Raw genomic sequence first — 13,425 nt, forward strand, 5'->3', positions numbered from 1 at the left:
TTCTGGTACTAAGTACAATATTCATTAAATATTAACATTTTATATTATGACTGCATATTTTGACAGTTGCAAGATATAAATGTACCCATAAAGACCTCGAGTCTTCATTGGAAAGTTTCATCAAAATTGATTCAGCCGTTTCTAAGTTTAATCATCATTTGTAATACATAAATTTAAATAAATAATAATTATTAATAATTATTTTTTTTAACTATTAAATTAATCTCAAACCAAGAATTGATAGTAGGTGCTCTAATAACAAAACAAATAGTAACTTCATATAATTTTTTATATTGTATATGTACACTGTAGAGTAGCTGAAAGTTGTTCCGCAGTTTTGTATATTGGTTTTATAGAAATATATAAAATTGCATTTATTCAGGTGACCTACATCGCTCTCGTAACAGAATAAACAGGTCGGGTGCGGCTAGCTCGCTATCTAGGTAGCGGGCTGACGTCCACTTCGCACATATACATTTAACATACATGAGTAATCGATAAAGTACGTATAGGTAGATGCCATGTGTGCCTATCTCACGCGCTTTCGTGTCGTATTCATGCCCCGTTCGTTCGTCCATTTACTAAGAATGAAGCGGTTTAAATTTACACATTTAATTTTACTAATGTATTAATACAGATCATATATAAGTTTACTATGATTAATCAAGGTACTTTAGATGAATAATTAAAAATAAAATAATAAATAAGTAAATAAACGAACAAAGAAACAATTTATCGATTGCCACATCGATTTAGACCATAGATCCCCGGCACGTATGTTGTCTATAGATCTCAGCTGTCAGTGACATTTCGTCTTTTGGTGGAATCGTATTGTTGTATTGTATTTAGAAATGTGATGTGATGTGAATTTTGCACAATTTTGGCCTTCGAAATAACGTACTTATGTAACGATTTATGTTTGAGACCACGAGGATGTTAAGGCTACACGTTAATGGATAAATAAAGGCTAAATGAGTAGGATTTTGGTGTCTAATCGTAATTGGTCAAAAATATTTTTTTATTCGTAACGATGGTCTCGACTTTGCATCTTCAAGAAAAATATAACAAAAGTACGTCACATTTTGAAAATCCGTACAACGGTCGTAAAGACTGTACACATAATTACGAATGTGTTTTCTTTTTACAGTTCGAAAAAACTTCTGCTTCTATTTGAATATTCCTGAACCTGGACTAGCTAGGTCTATTTCTCAACGACTTCAGGATATGGGATTGGTAAGTTGATTACGTATTTTTGCCGCGAAAATCATATTTTAACTTTAGATCTATACAATAGACGTAGCAATTTTTGGTTATGTATGTATAAAATAATGAGCACAAATCAGAAAACCCGCTAAAAGTTAACGTAACTCATTATTATTATGACATTCTTAATTTGGTAGCATTATTTACGTTCTGTTTTAAGACACACTAATTTTTTTTAAGTTACTATCGTTTACATGTTTAAAGAAATCATATTATTGGGCTCATTTTAAATAAAATACGCATTAAAAGTACCTAATTCACATTGAAATCTACATAAAAAATTAAGCTATAAAGCCTTATATATGAAAAATAAATTTGGTTTTTAAATTTTTATACTGACAATATGGAATGGAACGTACATGAATAAACCGACCAATAGAATTCATTCGCCCTTCCATGCGACCGCAGCGCCGCCAGTGAGTGAGACACAAACTAATGCAAAATATCTCCATCTTGTGTGACAGATTTGTGTTTGTTGTTACTTTTTCGATTTTACTTAGAAATTATATATAAATGATAATGAAAAGTATTAAATTCAACTCGTAACTAATCAAACATTACGTACTGTATTCATAAACGTGAACATTTCAAGTGTAAATTGTGATTCGTGGTAATTCTAGCAGTGACGAAGTGCCCGTCTCAGTGACTAGTATATAGTTACTTATTTTTGTGATAAGCGGCGCGCGGGGGCCTCGCGGACGGCTTTTGTGTAAGTATATACGCCGCCCGTTACCCACACGTGCGGGCTGGCACATCCATCGAGTCAGAATTGTTTAGAAAACAGTTTAAAACATAGTTGTCCGACGGCCAGTTGGGCGCGCGTAGCTTGCGTTCGATTTTAGGTCATCTTTTGTATGCTCGCGTTAGAGCCGCCGCCGCAACGCGAAATGCAACGGGCCGAGGCCGCGCGCCGCGTTCGATCACGCTGCGCTGCACTATATCCATTTAAGAGTCGTTTGAAATGTAGTTTTCTTTGGCCTACGCGTGTGTATGCTTAATTTTTGACAGTTGATATTGCCGTCTTAACGTCAAGGGGATGTCGTACTTAAGAGGAAGTCATTAGAGTCGAAATTGGGATGTTGTTCGGGGGGTAGTGTTATTTTTTTGCGCGGGACGGTTGGCGCGAGTCGTCGGTGCGATGCCTCGGGCCGGCGGCGTCTGCTCGCGGCCGCCACTCGCGGCCCGTATTTCGAGGAAAATTCTACGAGTGTGCGGTGTGGTCGTGTTGGCCGGCTCGGAATCGCGATCGCGCGCTTCTAATAAACGACTTCCTAGCAACAATCAGTCCGATTGTCGTAGCGAAGCCCTCGGTCAGTTTGCCGCGTCCACTAGAACCGCGGTGGTTGCATCATGCGCTCCACGTATCGCGGCGATATTGCACCCGTATTGCTGACTTTCACATTGTCCTCGTCGATGTACACCCGTTTTACGATACCCACTGACAGTTCCAATTAGAGTTGCCAGTAGACGAATTTGATTGGTAATTTGTTTTAATTTTTTTCTACTGGCAACTTAACTGATTACTAATAACATTAATTCTATTTTAAAACATTAGTACATAAATATAAAATACTTTTTGACATTAAGACATACTAATGTATATAATTGTGAGGGTAGTTACATGATATTAATAAAAAATACTTACACAATTATGCTTCTCTTGTTCAATGTTTTGTCATTGTATAGAAATAGCTAGTTACATATTTATATTTAGCAACCCGAATCTCTCACTGAGTTCTTTTTGTTATGGTAATAGGACATGGTATGGACAGTTACCACACACTTAATTTACATTCATGTAGGACTGTATGTATCAATTAACAATAATTTATCGGACCATACACTTCACCTAAAATCTCTTAAGACATGTAATTTATTTGTAAGTACTTGTATAAGTGCAACATTATTCATTTGTATTTAAACTGATAAATATAAAATAAAATAGAATTTTTCTAAAAAATATAATATAAATAATAATATAATATAAATAATATAATATAAATGTCAATAATTAATTTTCAATCGAGATCTATGACGGGCTTGTATTACTAAAGGGTCATTTAAATAATTATAAAACTATATCACGCTATATAACACTTCTCAAAGACGCATGATCTAAAAATATCAACATAAGAGAAATACTATTTATAAAATTAATTATTCATTTCACTTTATTCATTATTAGATTTCATATCACTAAATATAGGATTACTATTCGGAATAATATTATTTTGTAAATCTAACATTTATTCTCCAAATTGACATTTATACTTTTTAAGTATGTGTGTGCCTATGACAATTAATTTATTGGAGTGTTATATGACTTTTCAAAATTTTTGTGACATGACAAGTACCTATTAATAATTTATAATAAATTGAATCTATAATAAATTGAATTGAATGTAAATCAAATGTATGTAATTAATTACATTAATGCATTAGTGAAATCATAGGTATCTCATTTTCACAGATATGTCTCATAATAGGTACATTGAATATGACCTTAACCATATAAGGGATAATTACTGTGTAACATAGTAGTCACATAGAAATGAAGTTTAATTTTGTTTTCTATACATTTTCTGTGGGTTATATTAGGTAGCGCTATAAAGTTTTATATGCACTTTTAACATGGATTATATGGAAATACCTAATAAATGTGACCCGATGTCATTCACATTCAGACATGGTAATAATAGAACAGGTAATAAATTTTATGTTAGACGCGTAGAAAAGTGTTGTGTGTTGTGCTTTGTTTGAATTCAAATATTATATAAATTCATGTTTACTTTATAGTAGCTCTAATTTGTTCTGAGTAGCCCACGGTTATGTAGATTGTCACATTATCTCTGAAGAACCTGTATTACGGCAGGAATCCTATTCAGTTAATTGATATAGTTTAAAAATATGTTGGATAGAAATATTATTTGTTAATTCCTGAATAATTTATAATTACCAAGAATAAAATGTTTTCAAACTGCAAAAACGGCATTACATTGCCTAACAATGTCATTTCAGTGAATTTAGCTATTGTTTATTTGAAAGCAGTTGTAAAATGCCTACAAATCATTAACAATCTTGTAAAATCAACTAATTAATCTTATTTAAGTAAACGAAAATAAAAGTATGCATTGCATCCGCAATTGAGTTGTGCCATATTATATTTTGAATTTGTTATAAAATATGTAAATAGGCAGAAGGGACAACTTATCTCAAATAAATTGGTTACCGTTGGTCACAGTCCATTGCTTAACCTGACTACTAACATGAAATGGTTACTTCTATGATTCCATTGGACATCAGGTAAACAGTCTATTCGCAGCATAAAAAATATATTCTTGATTTTTTCTAGTTTCTACCATTATCTTTTGTGAAAGATGAACCATGTATAACATTATAAAGTCTGCCCCGATCTTCAAGTCCGCTCTGAAGTTGTTGCGCGCAGGTTTAGTTAGCATATACTCTGTAACGTCCTTGGGCACACTAACGCAGCTATGTATGGGCGAGAGCGGACAGCGAACGGGTGCCGGGGAGGTCCCATGCTGTCTTCGTCCCGCTAATATCTACAATTTGCTATTGCGACGCGACTTGTTTCTATATTCGGAGCGGACTAGCAGTTTGGCGCAGACTATACCACACAAACTAATCATAATATATTTGTGTGTGCAGCGCGAGGAGCTGTGCCTGTCGTCGCGCGTGACGCACGTGGTCGGCGGTGGCGGTGGGGCGGCGGCGTCGCGATGCGCCCGTGACGCGGCCCGCGCCCGCGCCGATGCCATGCTCGAGCGGCTGCGCGCCCAGCCGCCGCAGCCCGCGTACGTGCACCTCACCGTGCAAAAGGTACATGCGACACCCGTTCGGACCGAGGTTGTTGGTTGGGTTTGCTATGTGTTGGGTGGCTTACAAAACAAAGTAGAGAAATGTAAGAAAAGCAGGGACCGAGGTTGTTGGGTGGCTTATAAACCAAGCTACAGAAATCTTAGAAAAGTAATAGTCACTTCACAGTGCAAAAGGTACAAGCAATGCCCGTTGGGACCGAGGTTGTTGGGTTTGCTGTGGTGTGTGGCTCAATTAATGCTTCTAAACTAATTTAGAATATAATAGAATAGAAACCAGGTTGCTTAAAAATATAGGCTCTTACTATCAAAATTTAGACGAATCCAATAAATGCATAGTAGAGCGTAATCATTACCCTCCACAGTGGAATAAAAATTTAAATTTAAATGCACTTGAAAGTAGAACTTTCCCATTTTTTTTTTTTTAATATATGATTATTCATAGTATGGACTACAACCAACTTTGTTGATACAAATAGTGTCGTTTATCATATTTCATTTGTATAACATCTTATTGAAATATTATAACATGCACATACATAAAAATTAAATAATATACTGCTGTGATATTAAAAAATTCACTGATTTCAAAATCTTGTACCTCTATACATTAAACAAAATGGTTTTGCTTTTCTCTTCCTTAATTTGCATGTGCAACACCAAATACAGATGAATTTTAAAAATCATAGCACATGTATAATATAACTCATAATATTGTAAGTTAGCTAATATTCTACAATGTTAATTGACAACCTGATTTATTTTGTGTCATTCGAATTTGGAACTAAGTATCACTTTGTAATTTAACTTTGTTAAATAAAAATAATTTAGGGCATGACTCATGAAAAGGCGCATCAAAACAATAAACAAAATGCTGATTTAAATTAAAATATCAACTTGTATCTGACACTCACATAATGCATAATTTTATATTAACAATACTAACTGAGTAATCAAAAGTAATTTTGCCCAATGTATACTTGTTCACAGCAATTTAGTCGATCTAATGAAAATATTTGTAATATGGTTCAATAACATTTGCTAACTTGGTTATGGTACACTTTTCCTTTAAATGATTTTGCATGTATTTCAAATTGTGAAATCGAATTGAATGTACGTTTGGAACTAATCGTAAAATCGCCTACTGCTCAGATTTTATTTTTAACATAAGCTTAAGCCCCCCGCACACTTACGACCGCGACTGCCATGGACCTTGTGGTCTTATTAATATTTTAATATAGATTTTGTGACCATAACAAAACTAAAGGTGAAAACAATCGTAGTCGCGGTCGCCAGGTGTGCGGCGGCACATAAACTTTCTACTAACTATAAAACTAATACCTATCCTTTCTTCGCATTTTATATTATATATTCTTACCGCATATTCATTAATCTTTCAGGCTATAAGTCTATTGGATAAACTGTATGACACATTCTTCACGGCACCGCGTAAAGCGCATGTCAACCTCTTCAGTAAACATTTTATCAAGATTGAATTTTTGGACAAGTATGGACCACCATTGTACAAACATTTTACTTCTTAATCTTAATCTAAAGTCCACGATTAACATAAATTTCCTTCATTACAGGTTGTGCCGGCCGGTTTTCAAGGAGTTTGATGAATGGCCTCAGATATCCCTAGAGCCTGACCCTCCTAAAGAGAAAAAAGAAAAGAAGGATTCATCCGATTATCAAATAGTTAACACAATTTCACAAAACAAACAAACTAATAATCAAAAGTAAGTAATATTAACAGTGTTTTTCTCTTGCATTAATTTTTGTGTATTTATTTTGTTTTCTAATTGAATGGTTTTGTTTTAGAATGACGAGAAGAAGTAGGCCTCGAATTAAAGACAGAGAGGAGAAGGAGCAAAAAGCGGGGTACTGTGAGATGTGCAACGCGGACTATACCGACGCCTCGCTGCACCGCCGCTCGCCGCACCACCTGGCCTTCGTCCGGGACCACACCAACTTCCTGGCGCTCGACTCCCTCATAGGCTCTAGTGGAGACGTCGCCACATTCTTAGATAAAGCTACACCTGTTAATGGTGAAAGGAGATCCTTAAGAAAATTATGTAATGGTGACGCGGAACCAAAAAGTCGACGATCCAAGCGATCACAGTCCCCAGATTCGACTGTCAACGGCAACCAAAGCCCTAGACGCAATGGCGCTTTGGAGGACGAGAGAAAACATAACACGAGGTGTAGTAAAAAATCCAGTGAGTCTCAGATATCAGAAGACCGTCAGTATTACAAGGTCGTCGGGGTGAGCACGAAACTAAGATCGAGCGGTGGATTTACGACCAAAAGAAAGGACTCCTTACCGACATGTAATGGAACAAAACCGTTAGTAGTTAAATTTAGAAAAGTAAGACGGTCTGAATTGTCTGTATTGAGCGATGAAGCCGAACAGTTTATGTTTCCTAAGCGCGCCAGTTCGACGAGCTCTACGTCTTCCGACGAAGATGATGAAAAAGACGAACCGCTCCCGAAACGGAAAACCCCGCCGCAGCCCCCGCCCACCACCATCTCCATGGAGAGGCAGAGACTCGCAAGGCCAATAGCGTTAAAAGAGGAGTCGTCGGAAGAAGACAGCTGGCCTGAAGACAAGAGGAGACGGAAACGACGAGCACCGGCGGTTGCCAAAAGAGCAAGAAGAATGCCTTGCAGAGCATCCGCGACTGCCGTCCAGCCTCCTGCTAGAACCCCTGAACCCATAAAGGATCCAACCCCGCCACCAGACGCCGAAGTAAGTCCATTAAGAGAGGATAATGCTGAAAAGTGTTTAAAATGGGAAGATGGCAGGCTAAAATACACTCCGGCCGTAGAACAACTAGAGTTCGCTTTTGAGTCCATCCCTCACAGTGAACCCTGGTTTGAAACATTCAAACGCCAAGACCAAGATAAAGTGGTCACAAAAAATGTGCCGAAGTATTTTGGTAAGATTAAATAAATTCTTTAAATTAACTTGTATACTTTAGTTATTGATGTAATTTTTAATTAATTTTATTTTATCTTGTTACAGCACTGTACTCAAAGTCGCCAAAGTTACCCTATGAAATTGGTCAGTTACCACCCTTAAAGCCAAATTGCTGCCCCTTAAGTGACCTAGTTCGTCCTAGGGACGAAAAACCGGGACCATCGCGTTCCTATGGAACGAGAGGAATGAAAAAACAAAAGATTAGAAAACGAACTGCTGCCGTCATAGCCTTGGATGCTCATCCTAGAAAATCTCCAAGAGAACATGCATCTACTTTAGCTATTCTCGGCTCTGCTGGGCTTCTCCATAGACGAAAGCACGCCGACGACACAAAATCCACCGCCTCCGAAGATACCATTAGCGACACCCAGAGTAATTTAAAAGTAGAGCCAGTTCTTTCCGAAACTCAGGAAGCTTCGGAAAGATTGCAACAGTTCCTATCTGAAGTGTTCGAAGACGCTGCCGAATTCGACATGTCCGACGAATTGGTCGGAGGTGAAACGGCACTAATGCCGTCCATTAACGTTCCCGACGTGTCGAGTTTAGTTTCGGAGTGCGAAGACTGTGATATTATTCGGAACGAAATAAACCAGGGTACAATCAGGCAGAGAGGGCGACGCGGTAGGTTTAAGAAGAAGAATAGGACAGGCTGGCCTAGTAAAAGAAAGCAGAAGAAAAGTTCCCGCGCCAATAGCACAGATCTTGAACATAAGGCCGACAGCAGTCTAGATAGATCGTCCGCGGAGCCGCCCGACGACGAGGGCCCGGAGACCGCCAGCGAGGACGATCCGAACCTATCCGAGGCGGAAGGGGACGACACGCTCAAGGACGAGGACTCGCAGGATAGCACAATCAACAACACCATAATCATCGAGAACGCGGAGGAGCTCTCCCTGTCGAAGTGCGAGTCTCCGGTCGCGGAGGAGGCGCGGCCGACGCTGCGCTCCGAGAGCAAGCCGGTGCAGTTCGACCTGAAGGTGGTGCTGCACGACAACGTGCAGGAGAAGCTGGCGGCGAAGCGCGCGGCGGCGGCGAGCGCGCGCGCCTCGCGCTCGTCCGGCTCCGAGGAGGAGCGCTCGGAGCGCGGCGGGCCGCGGCGGCGCGCGCTGGCGGCGCTGGGCGGCGGCTGGCTGCAGCCCGTGGTGCGCGTGGCGCGCGTCGACCCCGGCCGCCGCCTGCGCTCCGCCGCCCGCGCGCGCACCAACCGCTTCAGGTAGCGCGCGCGCCCGCCGTGGTCCGCCCTCCGCGAACTCTCCTTCTGAGCCCATGGACGCTTCCCGCGCCGTGCGGTCCCCTGTGCGGTTAATTGCTCCAGTTCAAATATTCCTTGTGCCGTCTTCCTACACTTTATATGTCTGTTTGTAGTGATCTCAATGTGTATTCAGATTCCGGTTGCGGGTCGTCGATCATCTTTACCTAATTTCGTCGTCGCGAATATATCGAATAATTTATTGTACTTCAATAGTGTGCAGTTTTCCTGCTGATTTAAAAATTATTAAAAGCGACCAACTTTAATAGACAATCTCGATACAATACTATACCTAAATGAAATGGACTTTATCCAGATTTAAATAGTTTTGTAGTTTAATCGGCGACCTGCAATTTTTGACTTCTATTTGTAGTTGTACAGAATGATCAATGTTACAAAGAACAAATCTCATATTAGATGCACAAATTCTTAAACACCCGATATGAAGGCAAGAAACTGTTTCACTGTATATATTCTGATATCGGACCTAAAAATGTTTTTCTTATGTTATTTTGTATTTATTATTAAGTAGTATTAAGTTTTGGCTCTGTGCAAAACCTAGTGTTTGTTAATGTTGTACTAATCGCCAAAGTAATTTTGTAACATCAAATTCGGATCCCAAAATTATTTAAAATTGTAACATTCGTTATAACTTCAAGTAATAAAAAATCTTATTCTAAACTACATATGTGCGCTCAATATTTCAAGAACATCGAGTTAGCACGTTAATGAAGATTGTTAATACTACCATGTATTTAATCTCTTGTATTTAATTTGTATAATAATTTATTTTTGTACATTTTGATATTTGTCGAGTGAACAAAGTGTACATTTGATAGTTTAAATTTTTCTTGGAAGACCTACTTCTCTGTGAATGATTGAAGTTTTGCAGTATTTAATTTAAAACAACTCGAGGCTCATTTGTAGTCAAGTGACGCTGTAAATACTTGTAATATATCTGAATATTTTGTTGGACTCTTAGAGTGAATGCGGGCACTGTTTGGTGCATTTGGCCGCGCCGAGCTTAGTTTGTACATAAATTAATTAATGTTTTTCGTATGTATGCTTAGAGTATGTTTTCTTTATGACGGATGGAAGTTGTTACATGTGAAGTTTCATCTGAAAGTTGTATAAAAATAAAAGCATGATTATCAGAAATCTTGTCTTATTTTTACTAACAAATGTTGACATTTTACATTATTTTCCCTTTGCAATATTTCTACTGAACAAGTATTAAGATTCAACTTTTTACATTAATCATGATAAACTTTTCTGCAAGTCACTATTTTAAATTTCTAACAATAAAATCATAGAATGTGCATTTTTAGGCATACTAAACAACTTTTTACATTAATCATGATAAACTTTTCTGCAAATCACTATTTTAAATTTCTAACAATAAAATCATAGAATGTGCATTTTTAGGCATACTAAACAATAGTATCGTTATAATTAACAAAGTAAATGTTTAGGTTTGACAGAACTGGTTGGTGATCAAGGATATACTATGGATGTAGTGGTGCTGTAAATCCATATTGAAATGAAATGAATATATTTATTTTGTATAGCCCAACGGTGGCATTTACAAATTGTCAGGTACAATATTTTTTCTTAAACTACTACTGGATTGGAATGTGACCTCAACTGAGAAGATCCAGTAAGAAACTTAGTGGGTTAGTCTTTTTTTTTTAAATAAATGTTACTCTTTTTCTTTTTTTTAAATGCTATTTTTTAAATATAATTAAAGCATAGCTAGCTAGCTCCAATATCTTCTAGTAGCTCCAGTATATGACTATGAAATTAGAGTTTTTCTAAATAGCTGTCATGGCAATAAAAAAAATAATTTCATTAAGGTTTGACAATATTTATTGGATGGCTTTATATCCCATTGCAGGGCATGAGTCCCCCACATCTAAGGATGCCTGAAACTACTTCCCACTATGCTACTCCAGAAGATTGGTAGAAAAGCCCTGTTAATTTTTTAATATATTATGTAGTCCCAAGTTAAAAAAATAAATGGGATAATTTAAATTAATGGGATATCAGAATTAATAAAGCCTGATCTCAATTTAATCATCTTTATTGGGTTGTTAACAGATTAGATATTGACCAAATGAAAAGCAATTGATCTAGTCTAACAGGCGTATAATCAATAAAAACAATTTACACTTTATACAATCCACAGATGTTTCGCCATGTTCAGTGTACTTCCTTATAAAGAATAACAAGTAAATTAAATCGGAACTAGATACTAAGCTCAAGGCATCCTTAACCAATTGTTTACTATTAATCGGTCTATTGTTTTTTGTACAGCCCTTCTTTGGTTACAGGTTGCCAAGATTATTAAAACGAATTTATTCATAGACATCCTCCTTGTCTGCAATGTACTGCACTATATCTTTTGGCCGGACCAGCCTCTCTGCGTCTCCATCAGGAATTTCAAAACCAAATTCATCTTCCATTGCCATTATTACTTCCACATGATCCAGGGAATCCAGCCCCAAATCATTAATGAAGTGAGACTCCAGGGTGAGCTGAAAAGAGACATTATGCACATTTATTAATCAGTTTTTAGCAGTAGTAACAAACATAGGATTTCAAAGAGTTTGTAAAATCTCAGAGTGATCCTGTTTTCTATTTCAATACAAACACACTTTATAGATTGCCAGATACATAATGAAGACCTACATTAGATCACAGTAAAAAGTCTAGCATAATTTAGAAGAGGTTTCCAAACAAGTTTCCAGTTTGTTTTTAAATCTGCAGTAGGACATGAATCTGGCAACCCTACATATATTGCAATGAAGTTGAGCTACCTTATCAGGCGAAATTTTGTCATAAAGTTGAAGAACTAGGAGCACTCTGGATCGAACAAGCTCTAGTGTGAGCGGGGGGGCGTTGCTGTACTTGCGGACACTGGCCACCAGGCTCTGTAACAAATTAAATAAAATAAATGCTTTGTACCTGAGAGGCACTCAGTTTGTCGTATGCCCTGCACACTTTCATCACGCGTTCCTCTATCTGCTGCGGAGTGACCTTCGACTTGGGGCCCGTCGAGTACACTCGCGTACGCACCAAACGTACCTAAACAGTTTTTAGCATCACTGTACACATTTGTTATGCAATAACGTTGAGGTTATGTTTCCATCATCAGCCTTAAGTTATTACTTAAACTTACAATTTACTGACACATAGTTAGAATGGAAAATGCATTGTGAACATGCGATTGGACGTAGTATTGCGAATATCAGTTTGCTTATCGATTAGCAGTCTTACCCCATTTTGTGGCCGCTCGTTGCAGTAAAGGCTAGTGATATTTTTTATGACATGGTACTTTTGTTGCACGGCTACAGTAGACAATCTGCATACCACCGGTGCTTTATATGTCGTGGATTTTCGTAATAATCCATTGAGTGCACTTCGAACAAGATTCGCAGCAGCCATTTTTCGGCCTTCAATATTTTATTTTACATAGACAAAGAGACGTAGAGAGTAGAGACAATAGAGACTAGAGAGTACTAATTTACTAAAAGCGCGAGCACTACTTCATGCATATCGATAATCAGTATTCCAGATTACACTAGAGTTTTAATATCGATGTAGCTTTATCCGATTTTAATATTCATCAATGTTAGGAATATTTTCCATTCATGCGTTCTGATTCTGAATAGGACAGGCGCAATTGTTAGCATAATAATGTTAACTTATTAACAATTTTCTGTCAAGTGAACTAAAAAACATAAATTCATTTTTCCCTCTGCTCCTGTAAGATTGTTGTCGTAAACGCATTACTATCTCTCTATTGAGATACAAGTATCCTCTCAGGTCAGAAACCCACTAGTTTCTATAACTGCTATATGTCTTAAAGCTCTAAATAGCTGAGAATTGTGTAAATGTGTGAAAATTCATTTTTCAGATCGATAATTGTCCTTTATCGATGTTAACATTGATGTTAATATTATTGATTTTTCTACGTCGATTCCCTACTGCCGTACCCGTGTGTACAAAGACATTTTTTTTAAGAAATAAGTTACCTAGTATTACTAGTTACCTAGTTTGTTTCATACATTATTAACTAGCAAAGTAACTACGATACT

At 37.5% G+C, this 13,425-nt stretch overlaps 2 protein-coding genes across 7 annotated transcripts; one reads left to right on the top strand and one right to left on the bottom strand.

Moving 5' to 3' along the window:
* Positions 1-796: 796 nt before the first annotated feature.
* Positions 797-9,940, top strand: chif (DBF4-CDC7 kinase regulatory subunit chiffon). Of its 4 annotated transcripts, XM_073093502.1 has the most exons (7): positions 797-1,070; positions 1,148-1,233; positions 4,933-5,103; positions 6,500-6,606; positions 6,689-6,838; positions 6,921-8,038; positions 8,125-9,940. In XM_073093502.1, exons 1-7 carry the CDS (start codon positions 1,031-1,033, stop codon positions 9,294-9,296), a joined length of 2,844 nt encoding a protein of 947 aa, XP_072949603.1. In that variant the 5' UTR covers positions 797-1,030; the 3' UTR covers positions 9,297-9,940. The 4 variants fall into 4 exon arrangements, with proteins under 4 accessions (XP_072949603.1, XP_072949606.1, XP_072949604.1 ...); XM_073093503.1 differs by lacking the exons at positions 797-1,070; positions 1,148-1,233 and adding an exon at positions 1,661-1,972; XM_073093505.1 differs by lacking the exons at positions 797-1,070; positions 6,500-6,606.
* Positions 9,941-11,392: 1,452 nt separating this feature from the next.
* ND-ACP (NADH dehydrogenase (ubiquinone) acyl carrier protein) lies at positions 11,393-12,838 on the bottom strand. Of its 3 annotated transcripts, XM_073093508.1 has the most exons (4): positions 12,605-12,838; positions 12,293-12,412; positions 12,145-12,258; positions 11,393-11,862 (listed from the first exon to the last, which is right to left on the bottom strand). In XM_073093508.1, exons 1-4 carry the CDS (start codon positions 12,770-12,772, stop codon positions 11,683-11,685), a joined length of 582 nt encoding a protein of 193 aa, XP_072949609.1. In that variant the 5' UTR covers positions 12,773-12,838; the 3' UTR covers positions 11,393-11,682. The 3 variants fall into 3 exon arrangements, with proteins under 3 accessions (XP_072949609.1, XP_072949607.1, XP_072949608.1); XM_073093506.1 differs by lacking the exon at positions 12,145-12,258 and having other exon boundaries at positions 12,605-12,835; XM_073093507.1 differs by lacking the exon at positions 12,293-12,412 and having other exon boundaries at positions 12,605-12,834.
* Positions 12,839-13,425: the final 587 nt, after the last annotated feature.

The sequence above is a fragment of the Epargyreus clarus genome, unplaced genomic scaffold (genome assembly GCF_041222505.1).
Source record: "Epargyreus clarus isolate Ecla_fem2 unplaced genomic scaffold, WU_Ecla_fem_2.2 ptg000004l, whole genome shotgun sequence".
Taxonomy (NCBI): Eukaryota; Metazoa; Arthropoda; class Insecta; order Lepidoptera; family Hesperiidae; genus Epargyreus; species Epargyreus clarus.